The 26,179-nt window shown below is 43.3% G+C and overlaps 1 protein-coding gene across 1 annotated transcript in view; it reads right to left on the bottom strand.

Moving 5' to 3' along the window:
• Positions 1 to 346: 346 nt before the first annotated feature.
• adamtsl3 (ADAMTS-like 3) overlaps positions 347 to 26,179 on the bottom strand; it is a gene marked incomplete at its 3' end in the record, with an annotated part of 209,578 nt that continues 183,745 nt past the window's right edge. The window contains 7 exon segments of the mRNA XM_042318865.1: positions 347 to 532; positions 6,618 to 6,746; positions 8,934 to 9,061; positions 19,558 to 19,792; positions 23,399 to 23,972; positions 24,231 to 24,271; positions 24,274 to 24,489. Coding sequence (XP_042174799.1) covers positions 347 to 532; positions 6,618 to 6,746; positions 8,934 to 9,061; positions 19,558 to 19,792; positions 23,399 to 23,972; positions 24,231 to 24,271; positions 24,274 to 24,489 — 1,509 coding nt within the window.

The raw sequence follows: 26,179 nt of genomic DNA, 5'->3' as shown, positions 1-26,179 counted from the left end.
CGCATGTTTTCGTTGCAGGCCGTGTCAGTGGCACTGTATTGTCCTCAAAGCGGGCAAAAAAGTTATTTAGTCTGCCTGGGACCAGTGTGTGTGTGTGTGTGTGTGTGTGTGTGCGCGCGCGTGTGCGCGTGTTCCACAATGAGGTGTGATTAACATTTGAGAGGAGATGGATTTTACCACCCTGATAGCTAGCACAGCGCCAGCCCTATACCTCAGCTGTGTGTGCGTGTGCGTGGGCTGCCACAGCACTTGTGTGTAAATCTATGTATACACTACGCACGCTCTTGTGTGTGTGTATGTACGCTTGTGTGTGTATATGCACGCTCACATGTGTGTGTGAACTCACCATTGACATGGAGAACAGTGGAAGCGGTGGATTTTCCTATGGGGTTGGCAGCTATGCAGGAGTAGGTGCCTTGGCTCTGGAGAGTGACGTTTTGGAGCCACAGAGAACCAGAGGGCAGGGGTACCGCCACGCTGACATCTAACACACCCTCCTTCCTCTGCCAAGTTACTGTAGGCTGAGGCACACCTGGTAGAGAGAGAGGGGAGAGGAGGGGGAGAGAGAAGAGGTAGAGAGAGACAGACAGACAGACAGAGAGCACTAGTGTAAGAGACACAAGACTGAGGATAACTGATTCAGACATCCCACAAATCCCAGAATACTTCACTTTAAACAAATACAAAAACACACATAGAATGTCCAACATAGATGAACGCCCTGATGACAGAGAGACTGATTAGACTACTTGAGACTGGTTATTACTGATCACTGGGACAAATCAGAGCACTGGATGCCAATCCTTACGTCTTGACCACTCCCTTCAGACACACACATATAGTATAGTCCCAAATGGCACCCTTTTCCTTATGCAGTGCAATATTTCCGTATGGGCCCTAGTCAAAATGAGTGCACGATATAGAGAATTGGTTACCGTTTGGGACGCAAGCCCTGAACAGCATGTGCCAGTTGGCTTGTACTTGGCTACAGTCATTCAAACATATTGCTATTGGGTCTGAGCAGCCACGGCCAGACTGTTACTAGACAAGCTCATTCTGTTTTGTCTCACATAGTCAATCTATGAATCAGGGATGGGGGTCAATTCCATTTCAATGGCGAAGGTGCATAAAGATGGATGAATTCAGAAATGAAGTCATTGTTTTTAGCTCTACCCAGAGAGTTCTTAAACTACGGCGCGCGACAAGGTCCAATGTGCCAGTAAATCAGCACAATCTACTTATTTCGTTTTTTCTAACTGCCGCCTTCTTTGGGGATAGAACTGGGGTCATGTTTACTGTGCCAATGCCAATACATCTTTGGGGATAGAACTGGGATCATGTTTACTGTGCCAATGCCAATACATCTTTGGGGATAGAACTGGGATCATGTTTACTGTGCCAATGCCAATACATCTTTGGGGATAGAACTGGGATCATGTTTACTGTGCCAATGCCAATACATCTTTGGGGATAGAACTGGGATCATGTTTACTGTGCCAATGCCAATACATCTTTGGGGATAGAACTGGGATCATGTTTACTGTGCCAATGCCAATGCCAATACATCTTTGGGGATAGAACTGGGATCATGTTTACTGTGCCAATGCCAATGCCAATACATCTTTGGGGATAGAACTGGGATCATGTTTACTGTGCCAATGCCAATGCCACATCTTTGGGGATAGAACTGGGATCATGTTTACTGTGCCAATGCCAATACATCTTTGGGGATAGAACTGGGATCATGTTTACTGTGCCAATGCCAATACATCTTTGGGGATAGAACTGGGATCATGTTTACTGTGCCAATGCCAATACATCTTTGGGGATAGAACTGGGATCATGTTTACTGTGCCAATGCCAATACATCTTTGGGGATAGAACTGGGATCATGTTTACTGTGCCAATGCCAATACATCTTTGGGGATAGAACTGGGATCATGTTTACTGTGCCAATGCCAATACATCTTTGGGGATAGAACTGGGATCATGTTTACTGTGCCAATGCCAATACATCTTTGGGGATAGAACTGGGATCATGTTTACTGTGCCAATGCCAATACATCATTTTACTGTGCCAATGCCAATACATCTTTGGGGATAGAACTGGGATCATGTTTACTGTGCCAATGCCAATACATCTTTGGGGATAGAACTGGGATCATGTTTACTGTGCCAATGCCAATACATCTTTGGGGATAGAACTGGGATCATGTTTACTGTGCCAATGCCAATACATCTTTGGGGATAGAACTGGGATCATGTTTACTGTGCCAATGCCAATACATCTTTGGGGATAGAACTGGGATCATGTTTACTGTGCCAATGCCAATACATCTTTGGGGATAGAACTGGGATCATGTTTACTGTGCCAATGCCAATACATCTTTGGGGATAGAACTGGGATCATGTTTACTGTGCCAATGCCAATACAAAGCATGTGCAATGGAAAGCATTGAACAATACGGCAAACTTAGCAAATTAGGCATTTGTGGTAAGTACATGGAGGCCGCCATCTTCATGCTATAGGAATATGGGCTTCCTATAGCATAAAGATGGGCTCATTGTAATGGCTGGAATGGAATTTCCATATATTTGATGTGTTTGATACCGTTCCATTTATTCCATTCAAACCATTACTATGAGCCCGTACTCCTATAGCTCCTCCCACCCGCCTCCACTGTGCAGTACCCCATATCTGCTCCTGTGACCTCTTCTGGTTCATGTGTTGAGAATGGTCTCTACCACAGGAGTGTGCTGTTGTATCACCTCCGTTCAACTAACTAACCAATACCTCGTACCAACTGTCCTTTAAGTGATAATGCCTGAGAAGCCGGTGTTTGCAGGATATATTGCTAGTCTAAAAGAAAGGGCAGATGATGTCTACATGCTTTTTTACAGTAGAGAGAGTTTATAAATTGCCTGGCTGGGCTGATAAGACAGTGGACTGTGCAGTGAGTTTGAACAGTAAATAGACATTTCAACGTCATAGCCTTAGCTGGTGGCAATTTGTGGAATAGACACTGGCTGGAACGCTGTTTTAACCTATCAGCATCCAGGATTAGACCCACGTGTTGTATAATTATCAGCATACATAGACATATAATGTGGAAATGGAGAAAGTTGAGATGACAAAACAGCTTGGAGCAACCTTAGATTGTACACTGTCATGGTCAAAACATATTGATGCAGTAGTAGCTAAGATGGGGAGAAGTCTGTCTATAATAAAGTGATGCTCTGCCTTCTTAACAACACTATCAACAAGGCAGGTACTACAGGCCCTAGTTTTGTCGCATCTTGACCACTGTTCAGTCGTGTGGTCAGGTGCCACAAAAAAATAACTTAGGAAAATTGCAATTGGCTCAGAACAGGGCAGCACGGCGAGCCCTTGGATGTACACAGAGGGCTAATGTTAACAATATGCATGTCAATCTCTCCTGGCTCAAAGTGGAGGAGAGATTGACTTCATCACTACTTTTATTTGTGAGAGGTATTGACATGCTGAATGCACCGAGCTGTCAGTCTAAACTACTGGCACACAGCTCAGACACCCATGCTTACCCCACAGGACATGCCACAAGAGGTCTCTTCACAGCTCCTATGTCCAGAACAGACTATGGGAGGTGCACAGTACTACATAGAACTCTATTCCACATCAAGTAACTGATGCAAGCAGTAAAATTGGATTTTAAAAAACAGATAAAAAACAGATTAAAAAAACACCTTATGGAACAGTGGGGACTGTGAAGCAACACAAACATTGGCACATACACACATACACACACAATAACATACACTATACATACACATGGATTTAGAACTGTAGATATGTGCTAGTGGTGGAGTAGGGGCCTGAGGGCACACAGTGTGTTGTGAAATCTGTGAATGTATTGTAATGTTTTTAACATTTTATAAACTGCCTTAATTTTGCTGGACCCCAGGAAGAGTAGCTGCTGCTTTGGCAGGAACTAATAGACCCCAGGAAGAGTAGCTGCTGCTTTGGCAGGAACTAATGGACCCCAGGAAGAGTAGCTGCTGCTTTGGCAGGAACTAATGGACCCCAGGAAGAGTAGCTGCTGCTTTGGCAGGAACTAATAGACCCCAGGAAGAGTAGCTGCTGCTTTGGCAGGAACTAATGGACCCCAGGAAGATTAGCTGCTGCTTTGGCATATCAATACAAATACAAATATGTGTTTTTTCTTACGAGAAATGCATGTACACAAAACTCACTGGAGATGAATCCAATATTGAATATACTGACAAGGTAAAATGGTGTGTGTGAAGGTCCAGTGATTGTTTCTCAGGATCTCTGACCTCAATGATACAGATGACATTACCTTCTGCAATCAGGATGGTTTATAAGATCTAATAGCTTGGATCCTACAGGTGTGTGTGTGTGTGTGTGTGTGTGTGTGTGTGTGTGTGTGTGTGTGTGTGTGTGTGTGTGTGTGTGTGTGTGTGTGTGTGTGTGTGTGTGTGTGTGAGAGAGAGAGAGAGTGTGTCTTCAGTGTTTGCCTTTCCATGTATGTGTCTGTGTCTCTTTCTCTGAGTGTGTGTGTGTGCATTGTGTGTGTGTGTGTCTTGGAGGGAAGCCAACTGCTGCCAGACATCTCTCCACAACCCTAAGTAACAAATAAAAGACAGTATCTCTTTACATTGCCTTTAAATACCTTTCTCTCTCTTTCTCTCTCCCCTCGTCTCCCTCTTTCTCTCTCCATTTCTCCCTTCTACTCTCACTGAGATGAAAGGACATCAGTCCAAAGACTCATTTGTTTTGGCCTTACACCTTTACACACACACACACACACACACACACACACACACACACACACACACACACACACACACACACACACACACACACACACACACACACACACACACACACACACACACACACACACACACACACACACAGCTGCTTTAATCACCAGTGATTGAATGGGATGAGAGAGAGGGTGCTAGGGTGTGCAAGGTGTGTGTGTGTGTGTGTGTCTCTGTGTTTGTGTGTGTTTCTGTAAAGGTGTAAGGCCAAAACAAATGAGACTTAAATAACATGTCCTTTCATCTCAGCCGGTTCTCACTAAGGTGATGATGAGGCTGGATGCGCATTACAAATGGCTCCCTATTCTCTATATAGTGCACTATATGGGCCCTGGTTAAAAGTAGGGTGCTATAAAGGCAATAGGGTGGCATTTAGGAGGCAACCTGGGAAGATTCAACCCAATAACTATGGTGTCGTTGGTCAAGGTTATTGGCTGTCTCCAATAACACCCCGGCCTATCCCCCAATGTCCCATAGTGCACCACAGCCAAATGTGGGTGTCAGATAGGGCTGTGGTCAAATTGAGTGCCCTATATGGATTCAGAAGTTGTGCACTACATGGTGAATAGGGGGTCAGATATGACTCTGGTCTAATACCACTTCAGATCATAAATGACAAACATCTCTAGCTAAAAATGCTAAAAGGAATCATTTTGTTGTGTTGTGAAATTGCATGATGCCGTAGCCAACTGCCAAGCCTCGTCACAAACATCACTTCTCAATCAAAGCTCTGCTCTCATTTTAGACACCTCATTACAGCTGTAACTGAACCAGGAAGTTTAAATCCATGTGTCCACTGCTAGAGCCCTGACTGGCATGGTGGCTTTCCACACCATTCACTTTTCAGCTAACTGTGTCTTTCTGCGTGTCTACAGCGTAGCTATGATCTGCCACATAACCATATGGATACATAAAACCCATGTTAGGGTATTAGATTGCAGTAGGACTAGGCTGACAGTCATTTGTGTTCACCACAGTATATTACTGCCAAAGAGCAGCCAAAACTACAACTGACAAAGACCAGTGTGGAGAAAATATCCTACTATTTTCACTATACATATGCTGTATAGATACTATTGTATAGACATGCTGTATAGATGATACAAGTTATTGTTTGAAATACAATTTCAACACAAGGTATGTCCACTTCATAGCTTGATCATGTCTGCCTGAATGTGCTACCTTACACCAGATATCTATTATTGCATGAAATTCAATTTCAACACATGGTCGATCATTTTGGAGCTTGACAATGTGAACCACAAAATGGAGGGACTGTCTGTCCCTATGAGATACACATAATTAGAATCACTATGGCATGATCCATTCTACAGTTTTAGAAAAAAATGTGATATCTAGAACCTAAAAGGGTTCTTTGGCTGTCCCCATAGGAGAACCCTTTGAAGAACCATTTTGGTTCCATATAGAGCATCTCAATCAATCACATGTATTTATAAAGCCCTTTTAACATCAGTCAATGTCACTATACAGAAACCCAGCCTAAAACTCCAAACAGCAAGCAATGCAGATGTAGAAGCACGGTGGCTAGGAAAAACTCCCTGGAAAGGCAGTAACCCTAATCCGTTAGGAGAACCCTTTGAAGAACCCTTTTTCATTTCAGGCAGAACCCTTTTGATTTCCATGTAGAACATTTTACATAGAGGGTCTACATGGAACCCAAAAGAGTTCTTCCTGGAACCAAAAATAGTTCTCCTATGGGGACAGTTGTAGAACCTTTTAGGAAGCCGTGTTCCTAAGAGTGTATGGGATTGAATTGCTATGGTGAGGCCTACCTGTGACGGGGCAGTCTAGAGTTAGGTTAGCCCCAGGGCGTAGGCTGACCCGTCCCCCCACCACGGCCCTCAGACTGGGGACTTCCTTGTCCGATACGTTCCTCCACGACACAGCTATCACAGGAGGCTCTGTGAAAAACAGACAAAATCTACAAATGTTTCCAAATGGCTCATTTATTGGCTCACTGTTTTTTAAGAAACATAAATTACATAAATAACATTTCATTTAACATTTAAAATAATAATAATAACATTGCATAATGTTATTTAATGAGAGTAACATTTCATAATAACTTTCATGAATAAGTATTAATAAATGATTTATAAATAGTGTACATACTATGAATACATGATCATTTCCTCTTGGAGCATTTCATCATTTGCATGCTTATAATGCTTATCAGACCTGGGACATGTTTGTATTCACTAGGAACTAAACGGAAGCAAACTGTCTGAAAACAGGAGGGACTACCTGAACTTGTCCAATAAGAAACACTTGTTTTCATTTTCCGTTGCAAAGCGTTTTCCTATGGTGTGCCCTAGCGCCGAGACCCCTAGAGGGTGTTCTTCCTGACGTTGTGTATTATCTCTTGGTGTTGACGCTATCAACCCAGCCGGTAATACACTCATGTCGCCCGGTGGCTGGTTCATAAAATAAAACATCCTCCTATCAGGCTACAACATTGGCTTCCTCCTGAACTACATTTAATAGGGGGCTGCTAGAAAAATATGAGCAGTGTCTTAATAAAAGCCCCTTCCACCACCATGCTAGGGAGGCTAACTACTTCTGGACGCTGCGTACAGCAGGTGGTGCAACCTGACTGCTTAATAAAAGCCCTTTCCACCACCATGCTAGGGAGGCTAGCTACTTCTGGACGCTGCGTACAGCAGGCGGTGCAACCTGACTGCTTAATAAAAGCCCTTTCCACCACCATGCTAGGGAGGCTAGCTACTTCTGGACGCTGCGTACAGCAGGCGGTGCAACCTGACTGCTTAATAAAAAAATGCCCTTTCCACCATGCTAGGGAGGCCACCATGCCTGAGGCCCTTTCCATCACCATGCTAGGCTAGCTACTTCTGGACGCTGCGTACAGCAGGCGGTGCAACCTGACTGCTTAATAAAAGCCCTTTCCACCACCATGCTAGGGAGGCTAGCTACTTCTGGACGCTGCGTACAGCAGGCGGTGCAACCTGACTGCTTAATAAAAGCCCTTTCCACCACCATGCTAGGGAGGCTAGCTACTTCTGGACGCTGCGTACAGCAGGCGGTGCAACCTGACTGTAATAAAAGCCCTTAATAAAAGCCCTTTCCACCACCATGCTAGGGAGGCTAGCTACTTCTGGACGCTGCGTACAGCAGGCGGTGCAACCTGACTGCTTAATAAAAGCCCTTTCCATCACCATGCTAGGAAGGCGAACTACTTCTGGACGCTGCGTAAAGCAGGTGGTACAACCTGACTGCTTAATAAAAGCCCTTTCCACCACCATGCTAGGGAGGCTAGCTACTTCTGGATGCTGCGTACAGCAGGCGGTGCAACCTGACTGCTTAATAAAAGCCCTTTCCACCACCATGCTAGGGAGGCTAGCTACTTCTGGACGCTGCGTACAGCAGGCGGTGCAACCTGACTGCTTAATAAAAGCCCTTTCCATCACCATGCTAGGGAGGCTAGCTACTTCTGGACGCTGCGTAAAGCAGGTGGTACAACCTGACTGCTTAATAAAAGCCCTTTCCACCACCATGCTAGGGAGGCTAGCTACTTCTGGACGCTGCGTACAGCAGGCGGTGCAACCTGACTGCTCAATAAAAGCCCTTTCCACCACCATGCTAGGGAGGCTAGCTACTTCTGGACGCTGCGTACAGCAGGCGGTGCAACCTGATTGGCTGAACGCATGGTGGTGGAAATGAGGTTTTATTAAGACTAGTATGCAGATTTCCCCCTTTGTTTTCCGGCTCGCTAGTTGCGGGGTTAGGAATGTATTGCCGACTACGCTATTTGCGTTGGGATGCCAAAGACCAGACGAAGTATACTTTGGTGAACTTTGGGGCTGGGGGTGCACTAATGAAAATAATAACATGTTGAATTGTCATATACACCGGATAGGTGCAGTGAAATGTGTTGTTTTACAGGGTCGGCCATAGTAGTACGGCGCCCCTGGAGCACATTAGGGTTAAGTGCCTTGCTCAAGGGCACATCGGCATATTTTTCACCTTGTAGGCTTGGCTATTCAAACCAGCAATCTTTCGGTTACTGGCCCAACGCTCTAACTGCTAGGCTACCAGCCTCCCATATATAACCCAGTTGACTGGGTACTCACCAGCTAACAGCAGCTGTGTAGTCTCTGAGGCTGAACCGTGGGTGTTTGAGGCTGTGCACCTGTACACTCCTCTGTCCCCCGGCCCAGGACTAGAGATATGCAGTCCGCCAGAGATATCCCAGTGTACCCTGCAGTAGCAAAGGAAAACAAGACATGTATCTCAACCGCAGTCATCACTATATAATACAATAAAATACTATACACTTTTTTGGTGTGCAGTAAAGTGATTGTATGGAAATGGATTATAGTGTACATGTTATATATAAGAATTTATGTTGGGGCGGCAGGGTAGCCTAGTGGTTAGAGCGTTAGAGCGTTGGACTAGTAACCGGAAGGTTGCACGTTCAAACCCCCGAGCTGACAAGGTACAAATCTGTCGTTCTGCCCTTGAACAGGCAGTTAACCCACTGTTCCTAGGCCGTTATTGAAAATAATAATTTGTTCTTAACTGACTTGCCTAGTTAAGTAAAGGTATAAAATAAAAAAGAATTTATGTTAACATGTTATACAGTATATAGGAATTTATGTTAACATGTTATACAGTATATAAGAATTTATGTTAACATGTTATACAGTATATAAGAATTTATGTTAACATGTTATACAGTATATAGGAATTTATGTTAACATGTTATACAGTATATAGGAATGTATGTTAACATGTTATACAGTATATAGGAATTTATGTTAACATGTTATACAGTATATAAGAATTTATGTTAACATGTTATATATAAGAATTTATGTTAACATGTTATATATAAGAATTTATGTTAACATGTTATATATAAGAATTCATGTTAACATGTTATACAGTATATAGGAATTTATGTTAACATGTTATACAGTATATAGGAATTTATGTTAACATGTTATATATAAGAATTTATGTTAACATGTTATATATAAGAATTTATGTTAACATGTTATATATAAGAATTTATGTTAACATGTTATACAGTATATAGGAATTTATGTTAATGTGTTATACAGTATATAGGAATTTATGTTAACATGTTATACAGTATATAGGAATTTATGTTAACATGTTATACAGTATATAAGAATTTATGTTAACATGTTATAACAGTATATTTAAGAATTTATGTTAACATGTTATACAGTATATAGGAATTTATGTTAACATGTTATACAGTATATAAGAATTTATGTTAACATGTTATACAGTATATAATAATTTATATTAACATGTTATACAGTATCTAAGAATTTATGTTAACATGTTATACAGTATATAGGAATTTATGTTAACATGTTATACAGTATATAGGAATTTATGTTAACATGTTATATATAAGAATTCATGTTAACATGTTATACAGTATATAGGAATTTATGTTAACATGTTATACAGTATATAAGAATTTATGTTAACATGTTATACAGTATATAAGAATTTATGTTAACATGTTATACAGTATATAGGAATTTATGTTAACATGTTATACAGTATATAGGAATTTATGTTAACATGTTATACAGTATATAGGAATTTATGTTAACATGTTATACAGTATATAAGAATTTATGTTAACATGTTATACAGTATATAAGAATTTATGTTAACATGTTATACAGTATATAAGAATTTATGTTAACATGTTATACAGTATATAGGAATTTATGTTAACATGTTATACAGTATATAAGAATTTATGTTAACATGTTATACAGTATATAAGAATTTATGTTAACATGTTATACAGTATATAAGAATTTATGTTAACATGTTATACAGTATATAAGAATTTATGTTAACATGTTATACAGTATATAAGAATTTATGTTAACATTTATACAGTATAACATGTTATACAGTATATAAATTTATGTTAACATGTTATACAGTATATAAGAATTTATGTTAACATGTTATACAGTATATAAGAATTTATGTTAACATGTTATACAGTATATAAGAATTTATGTTAACATGTTATACAGTATATAAGAATTTATGTTAACATGTTATACAGTATATAAGAATTTATGTTAACATGTTATACAGTATATAGGAATTTATGTTAACATGTTATACAGTATATAGGAATTTATGTTAACATGTTATACAGTATATAAGAATTTATGTTAACATGTTATACAGTATATAAGAATTTATGTTAACATGTTATACAGTATATAAGAATTTATGTTAACATGTTATACAGTATATAAGAATTTATGTTAACATGTTATACAGTATATAAGAATTTATGTTAACATGTTATACAGTATATAAGAATTTATGTTAACATGTTATACAGTATATAAGAATTTATGTTAACATGTTATACAGTATATAAGAATTTATGTTAACATGTTATACAGTATATAGGAATTTATGTTAACATGTTATACAGTATATAGGAATTTATGTTAACATGTTATATATAAGAATTCATGTTAACATGTTATACAGTATATAGGAATTTATGTTAACATGTTATACAGTATATAAGAATTTATGTTAACATGTTATACAGTATCTAAGAATTTATGTTAACATGTTATACAGTATATAGGAATTTATGTTAACATGTTATACAGTATATAAGAATTTATGTTAACATGTTATACAGTATATAAGAATTTATGTTAACATGTAATACAGTATATAAGAATTTATGTTAACATGTTATACAGTATATAGGAATTTATGTTAACATGTTATACAGTATATAGGAATTCATGTTAACATGTTATACAGTATATAGGAATTTATGTTAACATGTTATATATAAGAATTCATGTTAACATGTAATACATCATAGATGATGTATACATGGTAACATGTTTTACATCATAATTCATTGAAACACTACAGATAGCTTGGCAATACAAGTTTGTTTTAAATAATTCACTACTCTTGACCTTTGTGGCAGGCTGTCTCATGAATGCAATATCATCCACAGAGCCAGAGTCTAGAACTGTACACCTACTGTATGATCTCTCAGCAGTCACATGACCAGAGTCTAGAACTGTACACCTACTGTATGATCTCTCAGCAGTCACATGACCAGAGTCTAGAACTGTACACCTGCTGTATGATCTCTCAGCAGTCACATGACCAGAGTCTAGAACTGTATACCTATTTTATGATCTCTCAGCAGTCACATGACCAGAGTCTAGAACTGTACACCTACTGTATGATCTCTCAGCAGTCACATGACCAGAGTCTAGAACTGTACACCTACTGTATGATCTCTCAGCAGTCACATGACCAGAGTCTAGAACTGTACACCTACTGTATGATCTCTCAGCAGTCACATGACCAGAGTCTAGAACTGTACACCTACTGTATAATCTCTCAGCAGTCACATGACCAGAGTCTAGAACTGTACAGACTATGAGCAGTCACATGACCAGAGTCTAGAACTGTAACAGCCTATGATCTCTCAGCAGTCACATGACCAGAGTCTAGAACTGCACACATACTGTATGATCTCTCAGCAGTCACATGACCAGAGTCTAGAACTGTATACCTACTGTATGATCTCTCAGCAGTCACATGACCAGAGTCTAGAACTGTACACCTACTGTATAATCTCTCAGCAGTCACATGACCAGAGTCTAGAACTGTACAGGCTATGAGCAGTCACATGACCAGAGTCTAGAACTGTAACAGCCTATGGTCTCTCAGCAGTCACATGACCAGAGTCTAGAACTGTACAGCCTATGACCTCTCAGCAATCACATGACCAGAGTCTAGAACTGTACAGCCTATGATCTCTCAGCAGTCACATGACCAGAGTCTAGAACTGTACAGCCTATGATCTCTCAGCAGTCACATGACCAGAGTCTAGAATTGTATAGCCTATGATCTCTTAGCAGTCACATGACCAGAGTCTAGAACTGTACAGCCTATGAGCAGTCACATGACCAGAGTCTAGAACTGAACAGCCTATGGTCTCTCAGCAGTCACATGACCAGAGTCTAGAACTGTACAGCCTATGATCTCTCAGCAGTCACATGACCAGAGTCTAAAACTGTACAGCCTATGAGCAGTCACATGACCAGAGTCTAGAACTGAACAGCCTATGATCTCTCAGCAGTCACATGACATAAAACTATTACAAACAAACTGTCTCAAGCTGGGTCAAACAGCTACATGTGTGTGTATGTAATTGTGTGGGTGTGTTGTGTCTGAGTGTGCGTGCGTGTGTGCATAGTCGTGTGTGTGCATTGTCTGTGTGTGTGTGTGTGTGTGTGTGTGTGTGTGTGTGTGTGTGTGTGTGTGTGTGTGTGTGTGTGTGTGTGTGTGTGTGCAGATGCTATTAGTGCATGAAATCAGAATAAACATAAAGTCCTGATCTAGTCTAATCAAATTAAAATGCCGATTAAAGATCTAATTTCCTTTAATGATGCTGAACCTCTCTTTCATATTTTCTCTGAGTTAATGCACGCATCCCAAATGGCACTCTATTACCCTATGGGCCCTGGTCAAAAGTAGTGCACTACAAAGGGAATAGAGTGCCATTTGGGATACCTAGGTCATGTTTCAGTGAGTTGTTAATCTGTGTGATTAGTGGGAGATTGTTATGATTGGCGTGTTTTAAAGTCTCGAACACAAGCGAATGCACACACACACACACACACACACACACACACACACACACACACACACACACACACACACACACACACACACACACACACGTCCTTGCTTGCATACATGCACAGACCTGCTCATTTGATTGGCAGACAAACGCGCATACACACTTGCACGCACAGACAGACAGACACACACACAGGCACAGACAAACACACAGACACACACACACACACAGACAGACACACACATACAGAATGTCGGTAAGAGGGCCTCATAAACCCTGAACTCCCTCTCTGGACAGTCCAGTCTCTTTTTCACCTCTCTGAAGGGACTGGTCCTCTTCCCATGCTCTGAGCTGTCCTTCCTCTCTGGACAGTCCAGTCTCTTTTTCACCTCTCTGAAGGGACTGGTACTCTTCCCATGCTCTGAGCTGTCCTTCCTCTCTGGACAGTCCAGTCTCTTTTTCACCTCTCTGAAGGGACTGGTCCTCTTCCCATGCTCTGAGCTGTCCTTCCTCTCTGGACAGTCCAGTCACTTTTTCACCTCTCTGAAGGGACTGGTCCTCTTCCCATGCTCTGAGCTGTCCTTACTCTCTGGACAGTCCAGTCTCTTTTTCACCTCTCTGAAGGGACTGGTACTCTTCCCATGCTCTGAGCTGTCCTTCCTCTCTGGACAGTCCAGTCTCTGAAGGGACTGGTCCTCTTCCCATGCTCTGAGCTGTCCTTCCTCTCTGGACAGTCCAGTCTCTGAAGGGACTGGTCCTCTTCCCATGCTCTGAGCTGTCCTTCCTCTCTGGACAGTCCAGTCACTTTTTCACCTCTCTGAAGGGACTGGTACTCTTCCCATGCTCTGAGCTGTCCTTCCTCTCTGGACAGTCCAGTCTCTGAAGGGACTGGTCCTCTTCCCATGCTCTGAGCTGTCCTTCCTCTCTGGACTGTCCAGTCTCTGAAGGGACTGGTCCTCTTCCCATGCTCTGAGCTGTCCTTCCTCTCTGGACAGTCCAGTCTCTGAAAGGACTGGTCCTCTTCCCATGCTCTGAGCTGTCCTTCCTCTCTGGACAGTCCAGTCTCTGAAGGGACTGGTCCTCTTCCCATGCTCTGAGCTGTCCTTCCTCTCTGGACAGTCCAGTCTCTGAAGGACTGGTCCTCTTCCCATGCTCTGAGCTGTCCTTCCTCTCCGGCCGCTCAACTATTCCTCAAGGCCAATAAGTCTGCCTGAGCTTCCCTTGGCTCTGGAACAAACACCACCAATCCAGGACAGAGGAGCAACACAATGTCTACTTGATTCATTATAATTTAATGGACAGGGAAGACCTGATCTTAGATCAGCACTTCTGCATGGAGGCACTATGAATATTGGCCCATGTTCAAACACTCCAATAACATATTTAAGAGATTACAGGAACCACCATGCAGGGAAAGCTTGGGTCAAAACAGCTTGTGGGGGCTGTTTTTGGACTCATGAAGTCTACTTCCTTTGAGACTGGGGTAAAAGGGCATGGGGGAGAGGGGCTGGGGGAAGTGGACAGGGACTGTTTATATGGAGTGTTGCTGTGGGGAGAGGGCAAGGGCTGGGATTGGGAACACAGGGACTGTGGCTGGGACAGGGTCTGTGTCTGGGGTTATGGGCTGGGGGAGAGAGGCAGGATCTGGGTCTGGGGAAACAAACAGGGTTTGTGTATATGGGTGTGTGGCTAGAGGAGGCTGGGGGCTGCTAAAGCCATGCAGTGGTTTATGGATCTCTATGGGGCTATAAGCTCTCTGTTAGATCCCATTTAGACCATGTGGGAATGTACACAGAGCTACTCCCACACACATCCCACTTCATCAGACTGATGCTTGACCACCACTCACAGGCTAGAAGTTACCCTTATGCACAGATCTAGGATCAGTTTACCCTTCCCGAAGCCTAACCATAACCATTAGGGGTGAAACCTCTTTCTACTCTGTAGCAGAATGTAGTTGCCCTCTTGACATTGATCCAAGATCAGTTTTGTTTGTCCCCCCATTATGGTTAAGGTGAGGCTTAAGGGAGGGTACGCTGATCCTAGATCTGTGCCTAACATATTGTCTGACCTTTTATTTAGATAATCCAAGTATCAGACTTACTCTGCTATATGTAGTAAAAGGGGAAAAAATGATTTTCTACTTTATAACATGGAGTCAGTGGACCTAGAGGGGAACGTATAAACCATTAGAGCAGGGAAAATGTCCTCTCTCAGACCACATCCCTGGAAAAATAGAATTGTGGCTAGCAACGGTCCTACGGCCAGTACTGTACCTATCATGTAAAACCTGCTAAACACATGCAGTAGAATATATACAGTAGACATGCCAGTAGACAGTATAGGACAGGATGATATAATACTGTTCAGTTGTTTAGCATACGCTTTTATCCAAAGTGACTTGAACACGTGTTCAGTATATGCATAACTGTCACGCCCTGACCATAGAGAGCTGTTATTCTCTATGTTGGTTAGGTCGGGGTGTGATTTAAGGGTGGGTTATCTAGGTGAATTGTATTTCTATGTTGGCCTAGTATGGTTCCCAATCAGAGGCAGCTGTTTATCGTTGTCTCTGATTGGGGATCATATTTAGGTAGCCATTTTCCCATTGTGCTTTGTGGGATCTTGTCTATGTATAGTTGCCTGAGAGCATTATATTAGCTTCACGTTTCGGTTGTTCGCTTTGTTGTGTTTGTTTTTTGAAGTTTTCTATTCCATAATAAAGGATGGAAACATAACACGCTGCATCTTGGTCTACTCCTTATGACGAACGTGACAGAAGATCCCACCACAAACGGACCAAGCAGCGTGGGTAGGAGGAGAAGACATCCTGAACCTGGGAGGAGATAATGGCAGGAGACAAAAGCCTGCCATGGAAGCAGGCGGAGGCAGCGAGGGAAGGACAGCGACGAGGTCAGGGTTCGCGGCCACGACTCAAGCCCAAAAGACAGCCCAACATTTTTTGGGGGAGGGGCACACGGAGTGGTCGGCGAAGTTGAGGGGTGAGTCAGAGACTGTTGAGGAGTTATTGGACAAATTGGGGGAGAGTGAACGGAGGGGAGAGTTAGAGACCTTCAAGGAGTTGTTGGACAAATTGGAGGAGAGTGAAGAGAGAAAGCTGTTGGTTTGGCGTAGTATGCACGGCATTCGCCCTGAGGAGCGTGTTAGCCGTCCGATGCCACCTGTGCCAGTTCCTCGAACTTGTCCTGAGAAGTGTGTTAAAGTTCCGGTACAATTGATGCCGGCTATACGCACCAGGTCTCCTCGCACTTGTCGCGCTAAAGTGGGTATCTGTCCAGGACGGGTTGTGCCGGCTCAGTGCTCCTGGTCTCCAGTGCGCCTCCAGGGTCCAGTACATCCTGCGCCGGTTCTACGCACTGTGTCCCCAGGGTACCTTCACAGCCCAGTACGGCCTGTTTGTGCTCCTTGCACTCTCCCTCAAGTGCGCCTTCCCAGTCAGGTACGTCCTGTACCTGCTCCCCTCACGCTCCCTCAAGCACGCCTTCACAGTCCAGTACGTCCTGTGCTTCCTCCCCGCACTCGCTCTGAGGTGCCACCTGTACCGGTCCCACGCATCAGGCCTCCAGTGCGCCTCCACAGTCCAGTACGTCCTGTGCTTCCATGGTCCAACCAAGTCTGACCAATCAGGATCACATGATGACATTTGGACCACAAACAACTTAATTGTCCAGATTTTCCAGATAAAGGTCAGAAGGCTGAGATTTGCTGGACATCCTGAGCTGGCTGCCAGTACATTTATACTGTGGGTCCCCTCATGTAATGGACCAAGACCTCCCAGAAGGCCAAAGGAGACATTATGGATAACATCTGACCTGGTGTCAGGTCGGGCGTAGCAGCTTCTATGAAGGAAAGACTGCCATGGCATTCAGGGCATTGCACCACCAAAAGCAAGCAAGTCCAAATGTGGAAATGTGCCTTTGGCTCCACACTGGCATACATACACATCAAACATAAAATATGGTATTTTTATTTCTCTACTACAGGTTTAAAAAGCCAGTAAGCAACCTAAAACAAACGTCTTTCCCCTCATTGAATGAACATGAGGCCTGGCAAATCTGTTGAAAAATCTTGATGAAGGCTAAAGGCCGAAACACACTGGTTTTAATTATAGCAATTTCCATTGTCTTATAAGAGTTACTGAATTTCCACTTCGAATCTATCCAAGTCTTTAGAGAGGTCAAACAGGTTACAGTACACAACAGGCGGTCCCACTGCCTGCTATCACAACACGCTGGTTCCAAGACCACATCACTTTGATAAGAGCAAGTGAAGGGCAACCGTCTCCACACTCACACGGAACTGGGAGAACACACAGCTTCACGCCTCAGCCCTGTGAATGTCAATCAACCATCCATGTTTCCCTCCCCTTTTACATTACCATTTCACTTTTTTTTCGCCTTTTTGCCCAATTTTATTCTGCCTTCCCTCCCCTTCCCTTCTCTTTCCGCTTTCCTTCCCCTCTCTCTCCTTCCCCCCCTTCCCCTCTCTCTCCTCTGTCCTTCCCTTCTCTCTCCTCTTTCCTTCCCCTCTCTCCTCTTTCCTTCCCCTCTCTCTCCTCTTTCCTTCCCCTCTCTCTCCTTCCCCTCCTTCCCCTCTCTCTCCTCTGTCCTTCCCTTCTCTCTCCCCTTCTCTTCCTCTTTCCTTCCCCTCTCTCCTCTTTCCTTCCCCTCTCCCTTCTCTCTCCTCTTTCCTTCCCCTCTCTCCTCTTTCCTTCCCCTCTCCCTTCTCTCTCCTCCCCTTCTCTCTCCTCTTTCCTTCCCCTCTCTCCTCTTTCCTTCCCCTCTCTCTCCTCTTTCCTTCCCCTCTCTCTCCTTCCCCTACTTCCCCTCTCTCTCCTCTTTCCGATCCCCTCTCTCTCCTCTTTCCTTCCCCTCTCTCTCCTTCCCCTACTTCCCCTCTCTCTCCTCTGTCCTTCCCTTCTCTCTCCTCTTTCCTTCCCTTCTCTCTCCTCTTTCCTTCCCTTCTCTCTCCTCTTTCCTTCCCTTCTCTCTCCTCTTTCCCCTCTCTCCTTCCCTTCTCTCTCCTCTTTCCTTCCCCTCTTTCCTCTTTCCTTTCCTCTTTCCTTCCCCTCTCTCTCCTCTTTCCTTCCCCTCTCTCTCCTTCCCCTCTCTCTCCTCTGTCCTTCCCTTCTCTCTCCTCTTTCCTTCCCCTCTCTCCTCTTTCCTTCCCCTCTCTCCTCTTTCCTTCCCCTCTCTCTCCTCTGTCCTTCCCCTCTCTCTCTCTCCTCTTTCTTTCCCCTCTCTCCTCTTTCCTTCCCTTCTCTTCTATTTTCCCCTCTCCTTCACATCTCTTCCCTCTCTCTCTCTCTCATCCCCTTTCTCTACACTCTCTCCCTTCTCCAGCCAAGTTCTGAGCTGACCCTGTAAAACAGTGAGTGCTGCTCCAGCTCCATGGGAGATCCATGAGGAGAGTAGGAGGAGGAGGAGGAGGATATACAATACGTGAGGAAGAGGAGGAGGGGGTTACACAAGATGTGAGGAAGAGGAGGAGGGAGGGTGATATACAAGATGTGAGGAAGAGGAGGATGAGAATGGGGTAAAGGAGGAAGAAGACATGAGTAGGGAGGAAGATTTGAAGAGGGGGAGGAGGAGGAAGACTTGAGGACGAGGAGTGAGACTCAGCAACAGGGTCCGGAAGGTGAAATTGTAAATTTCACACCATGATCTGAGGCGGACTCGGAACACAGAACATTCACAGCGGGCTCCGAGTCCTTTCTCCTTTCTCTGATATATGAGTAACTGTTTCCATAGCTTCTCACAGAGATCCTGCATAGCTACAATCAGAATTCTCTCCAGGGCAAAGCCAAGCCCAGCAGGCCTGAGCTATACCCCACATAGATGGCTGCGGCACTATATTATGGAAAGAGTGAGAGTGAGAACGGAGGATAACATAAAGCTAATGGGCATGTCTTATTTATATGTGTGTGTGTGTGTGTGTGTGTGTGTGTGTGTGTGTGTGTGTGTGTGTGTGTGTGTGAGAATGTGACAGTATGCATGTGTGTATTTGTGTATTACTGTATGTGTTACCTGTCAGTTAGTTGTAGCTCTACTCCGTCCTTGGTCCAGGTGATTTGGGGCTGCGGGATGCCCTCTGTGGGGCAGAGCAGGTACAGCTGCCGCGTGGCGTTGGTCAGGAAGGCTGTCTGGCCAACACTGATGTTCAGACTCCTCTGGAAGGTCATCGGGGGGTTCTGCCTCTGTCGGATGATCACTGGTCTCTTGAAGCTACTAGCCGACCACTCTGACGAGTTTGGTGTCCGGTCTATTGAGATTTGAGATCGTATCACATTGTATGTTGCAGATTAAATAATAACTACAGTAGGGGTTTTTCTTCCTGAATTGAAAAGGAATTGACTGAATTGAAAAGGAATTGACCCCCAACCTTGATAAAAACACATTTGATGCACTAGTAATGTCATAATGAGTTGTGGGTTTCATTCCTGTATATAAACTGAACATAAATAAATAACTTGTATTTTTTATTTAGCTATGAAAGTATCTGTCCTATGAATACCCACGTTTTAAATCTAACTCTAACACCATAAAGTGCCTGCAAATGTTTAATCTGAATACACAATCCTGTTTCAGGCTCTATTTTAACAAACCTAACAGAATGGTACATCTAAACGCAGGCGGTAGTGCTATAGGTTCAGGGGTGAGTCAGAAATAGTTTTGCTATTTTCACTATCACAATTCTCGGTACACTTGTTGGCATTGGCGCGAAAGGGGCTGGGGCTCGATGAATAAACAAGTTGTGGGTGTCTCGAGGCTTGGCCCCTCACTGGCCAATCAGAATGTGCTCCATGGCAAAATATGTGACTCATTTCAGAAAACTAGGCATATGTCACACATCACTACTTTACAGGAGAGGCTTTGAACGTAAACGTTTGGGCAGAAATGCAGTAGGTCATTTCTGTTGAACCAGCCTTCATTATAGTAGGTCATTTCTGTTGAACCAGCCTTCATTATAGTAGGTCATTTCTGTTGAACCAGCCTTCATTATAGTAGGTCATTTCTGTTGAACCAGCCTTCATTATAGTAGGTCATTTCTGTTGAACCAGCCTTCATTATAGTAGGTCATTTCTGTTGAACCAGCCTTCATTATAGTAGGTCATTTCTGTTGAACCAGCCTTCATTATAGTAGGTCATTTCTGTTGAACCAGCCTTCATTATAGTAGGTCATTTCTGTTGAACCAGCCTTCATTATAGTAGGTCATTTCTGTTGAACCAGCCTTCATTATAGTAGGTCATTTCTGTTGAACCAGCCTTCATTATAGTAGGTCATTTCTGTTGAACCAGCCTTCATTATAGTAGGTCATTTCTGTTGAACCAGCCTTCATTATAGTAGGTCATTTTCTGTTGAACCAGCCTTCATTATAGTGTTGAACCAGCCTTCATTATAGTAGGTCATTTCTGTTGAACCAGCCTTCATTATAGTAGGTCATTTCTGTTGAACCAGCCTTCATTATAGTAGGTCATTTCTGTTGAACCAGCCTTCATTATAGTAGGTCATTTCTGTTGAACCAGCCTTCATTATAGTAGGTCATTTCTGTTGAACCAGCCTTCATTATAGTAGGTCATTTCTGTTGAACCAGCCTTCATTATAGTAGGTCATTTCTGTTGAACCAGCCTTCATTATAGTAGGTCATTTCTGTTGAACCAGCCTTCATTATAGTAGGTCATTTCTGTTGAACCAGCCTTCATTATAGTAGGTCATTTCTGTTGAACCAGCCTTCATTATAGTAGGTCATTTCTGTTGAACCAGCCTTCATTATAGTAGGTCATTTCTGTTGAACCAGCCTTCATTATAGTAGGTCATTTCTGTTGAACCAGCCTTCATTATAGTAGGTCATTTCTGTTGAACCAGCCTTCATTATAGTAGGTCATTTCTGTTGAACCAGCCTTCATTATAGTAGGTCATTTCTGTTGAACCAGCCTTCATTATAGTAGGTCATTTCTGTTGAACCAGCCTTCATTATAGTAGGTCATTTCTGTTGAACCAGCCTTCATTATAGTAGGTCATTTCTGTTGAACCAGCCTTCATTATAGTAGGTCATTTCTGTTGAACCAGCCTTCATTATAGTAGGTCATTTCTGTTGAACCAGCCTTCATTATAGTAGGTCATTTCTGTTGAACCAGCCTTCATTATAGTAGGTCATTTCTGTTGAACCAGCCTTCATTATAGTAGGTCATTTCTGTTGAACCAGCCTTCATTATAGTAGGTCATTTCTGTTGAACCAGCCTTCATTATAGTAGGTCATTTCTGTTGAACCAGCCTTCATTATAGTAGGTCATTTCTGTTGAACCAGCCTTCATTATAGTAGGTCATTTCTGTTGAACCAGCCTTCATTATAGTAGGTCATTTCTGTTGAACCAGCCTTCATTATAGTAGGTCATTTCTGTTGAACCAGCCTTCATTATAGTAGGTCATTTCTGTTGAACCAGCCTTCATTATAGTAGGTCATTTCTGTTGAACCAGCCTTCATTATAGTAGGTCATTTCTGTTGAACCAGCCTTCATTATAGTCAGGTCATTTCTGTTGAACCAGCCTTCATTATAGTAGGTCATTTCTGTTGAACCAGCCATTTCTGTTGAACCAGCCTTCATTATAGTAGGTCATTTCTGTTGAACCAGCCTTCATTATAGTAGGTCATTTCTGTTGAACCAGCCTTCATTATAGTAGGTCATTTCTGTTGAACCAGCCTTCATTATAGTAGGTCATTTCTGTTGAACCAGCCTTCATTATAGTAGGTCATTTCTGTTGAACCAGCCTTCATTATAGTAGGTCATTTCTGTTGAACCAGCCTTCATTATAGTAGGTCATTTCTGTTGAACCAGCCTTCATTATAGTAGGTCATTTCTGTTGAACCAGCCTTCATTATAGTAGGTCATTTCTGTTGAACCAGCCTTCATAAACTTCATATTTGAATAAAGCTTTGGTGATTAAGATTTATTTCCAAGTGGTCTTGGGAGCCAAACCCTTTATCGACAGTCTTGACTACTTTACGATTGCATTTGGCAGACAAAAAAAGCCTTAATTGAGAGGAGGAGGTTAATCTTGGAGGAGGTTAATCTTTTTAACCAAATAAACAAATAGGGAAAAAGCACGTTTTTTTAATGTTTCTAAATAGGAAGTATTCAGACTCCAAAAGCACACCAGGCTCCTCTTGTTCCATGTTCATAAGGACAGTGTGCGTCACGGCTGGATAGGCTGTGTTTCTGCTGTCAATATTCATGTCATAACCATCTGTGTTACTGCTGAAACCAGCTTTAGGTTGGTCTTAAATATCCCTACCAGCACTGCCTGAAATTAGCACTATGGATCATGTTTTTAAGGACACGCCTCAAATATTTCCACCCGTCCATCTGAGCACAAGTGAGCTGATATAAGAAAGGTCAATTGCCAAACATGGCGTTAGGGCTGGAAAATACCAGTGTGCCAGAATTTCCATTATAAATTTGCAAACTAACGTGCGTTTGACACTAGTGCTGCCTTAACGCCGGCCTGAAAATAGAGCCCTCTGAGTGAAAACTAGCATTAAGCTTTATTCTACAGCCCGCTAACTACCTGGTGTTTGCTTAGAAACCACATGGCAACTGCATACATTACTGCATACTATTATACAAAAAGTTATGTAATACTGTATATTATATTATGCAAAAAAAAAACTTCTCAGGCACTTGCAGATTCATTATGAATGAATGTGAGTGTTTCTGTCCTATATGTACAGCATGGTGTGCCTGGGTAACTGTTTCTCATGTGTATGATGTACATGTGGTGTTTTCCATTCTGGTACGGTGACATCCTTGGAGGGAAAAAGTTGTATTCTATTGTATTGGATTATTTTCTAACGTAACAAAAGGTTACCTTTTGGGTTCCCCGTCTCCTCCTTGGTCCCTTTCCACTGCTCTGTGGAGGCCTGTTGGCCTCCAGACATCTCTGTGATGAGGGTGTAGATGATCTGAGAAGCCTGTTCCTGGCTGATCTCTCCCATCTCCGCCTGCAGACTCACGTTCCTCACCCGCTCCTCCAGGCTCCAGGGCTGCAGCACCAAGGACCCCGCCTGCACCTGCAGCACCGAGGCCTCCACACCACCGGGCAGCAGAGACAGACTGGGACCTTTGAGGCTGGGGGTAAACGGGAGGCAGTGAGGAAGACCCTGGGTGTCCCAGTCCTGAGGGTTGAATCGCGGTTGAATCCTGGTCAGGTCTAGACCAGGTTCGGGGTCCGATTCGTTTTCAATCGGTCGGTCGATCAGTCTGCTGTCGCTGCCAATCAGTTTAAGGGTGAATGTGTCTGAGGCGGGGCCGGCGATACACACGTACACCCCACTGTCCACAACTCCTAGGCTGTGGATCTTTAGAGAACCAGATTTGGTGACGCCCAGACGCTTGCAGCTGTGCAGGGGGCGGCCGTCCTTCTCCCAACGGATGTAGGCTTTCTAGATGCAACATACAAGACAAAACACAAGGCAAAAATAAGAGCTAAGGAGGACAACCGCCCCTGGAATGGCCTTTACCTCCTGACAAGCTGAGCAGAACAGCTGTTCAGGGAGATTTGTCTATTGCCAGAATGAGTCTACAAAATGAAATGTAAGTGATTTTAAATGATAAACATGTCCAGTCATAGTTGGAAACCCCAGCCATGGCATATGTTCTCATCCATTACAACAGTAAAGACCATGAGGAAAGGATCCAACCTGGAAGCGCCGGACAGGGCATTTGATGATCAGGGAGGTTTTGGTAGGAGGTAAGCACGCCCACCGATGGTCAGGTGGAGGCGTTTCTCCTGCCGGGTCTGGATGTAGATACGACTCAAGCCTAGAATCAACGGACAGCGCTTTACTGGCTCCTTGATTGTTTCCTTTGATGCTTCCTTCCCTGTCTCCTTTGTGGGCTGCTGGTTGATTCTGGATGCTTCCTTCACAAGCTGTCTGGGGTTCATCTCTGTCTTATGTTCTGAAGGGAATGATGGATGGAGGGAAAGAGAAAGGGAGGGAGAGAGAGAGGGAGACAGAGAGACACAGAGAGAAAGAGAGAGAGACAGAGAGAGAAAGAGAGATAGAGACAGAGAGAGAGAGACAGAGAGAGAGAGAGAGAGAGAGACAGAGAGACACAGAGAGAGAGAGAGAGACAGAGAGACACAGAGAGAGAGAGAGAGACACAGAGAGAGAGAGAGAGACAGAGAGACACAGAGAGAGAGAGAGAGACAGAGAGACACACAGAGAGAGAGAGAGACAGAGAGACACAGAGAGAGAGAGAGAGAGAGATAGAGAGAGACAGAGAGACAGAGAGACACAGAGAGAAAGAGAGAGAGACAGAGAGAGAAAGAGAGATAGAGACAGAGAGACAGAGACAGAGAGACAGAGAGAGAGAGAGAGAGAGAGAGAGAGAGACAGAGAGAGAGAGACAGAGAGACAGAGAGACAGAGAGAGAGAGAGAGACAGAGACACAGAGAGAGAGAGAGAACATAACGGTGGTCAACCTCTTACAGTGAATTAAACCATTGTCATTTACTCACATGACAAATATAGGCTATAGCATGAAGGTTTAGAAGGATAAAACAACTTTATAACTAACACAAAATATTATAAATAAAACCTACATTATATCTGACATTATGATAATGATTTGATTTGGAATAATGATTCTACATTAGCATTAGCATAATTTGGGCGGCAGTTAGCCTAGCGGTTAAAGAGGAAACTCAGCAACCGGATGGTTGCCAGTTCAAATCCTGGGTCTGACAGGAAAAATCTATCGGGAAGTGAGCTGGCAACTAGAGGGTTGCCGGTGTCAAATCCCAGATGCCATTGCCTGTCGTTGTGCCCTTGAGCAAGGCACTTAACCCCCCATAACAACAGCTCCCGGGGCGCCCAGTGTGGCAGCTCCCCACACCTCTCCAAAACCTGGGTGTATTTATGTCCTTGGAGGGGTTAAAAGCAGAAGTCACATTTCAGTTGGACCTTGTGATCTACTGTAGTGATCTAATGAAGTGATCTAATGAGGTGATCTTAAAATGAGAAAAGAGTCAATCAGTAGAGAACAAGATCTTCCACCCTGTTCTGTCTGGAATCAGCTGAACCTAAAACCAAGCTCTCACGAAAGAGCAGTACATTTCAATCACTGTAATTTCTGTCTCGTACTGACCGATGGTCATACTTAGACTGTGAGGCAATGCATTCAGACCCTCCCTCTAACGCACTCTCTGTCAGCGTACCAAATGGCACCCTATTCCCTATGTAGTGACCAGAGCCTGTATGGTCATACTTAGACTGAGGCAATGTGGACTCTGCTCCAAAGTAGTATACTATATGGCAAAAGGTTGCCATTTGGGAAGCACCCTCCCTGTATATCTGGGAAAGTTAATCCTGTGGATTTGATATCATTCGCTTTGATAACAGGGAATGAGATAAGGTCTGGGCTAGAAGGATGAGGCAACATGACCTTGTGCTTGAGACTCTGAGGCTACATCCCAAATGGCACCCTAATCCCTATATAGTGCAGAGCCCTATGGGACCTGATGAAAAGTAATGCACTGTTTTTAGAATAAGGTGCTTTTTGGGATACAACCTGAGGCTAGCATGACAGCAGGGGAGAGTCAATCCTTTGGTTAATGTGAAGTCATTCCATCCATCTAATATCTCCA

This window comes from Oncorhynchus tshawytscha, unplaced genomic scaffold (genome assembly GCF_018296145.1).
Source record: "Oncorhynchus tshawytscha isolate Ot180627B unplaced genomic scaffold, Otsh_v2.0 Un_contig_8142_pilon_pilon, whole genome shotgun sequence".
Lineage (NCBI taxonomy): Eukaryota > Metazoa > Chordata > Actinopteri > Salmoniformes > Salmonidae > Oncorhynchus > Oncorhynchus tshawytscha.
Note: the sequence above shows the minus strand (reverse complement) of the source record. Positions and strands in the feature narration are given on the sequence as shown.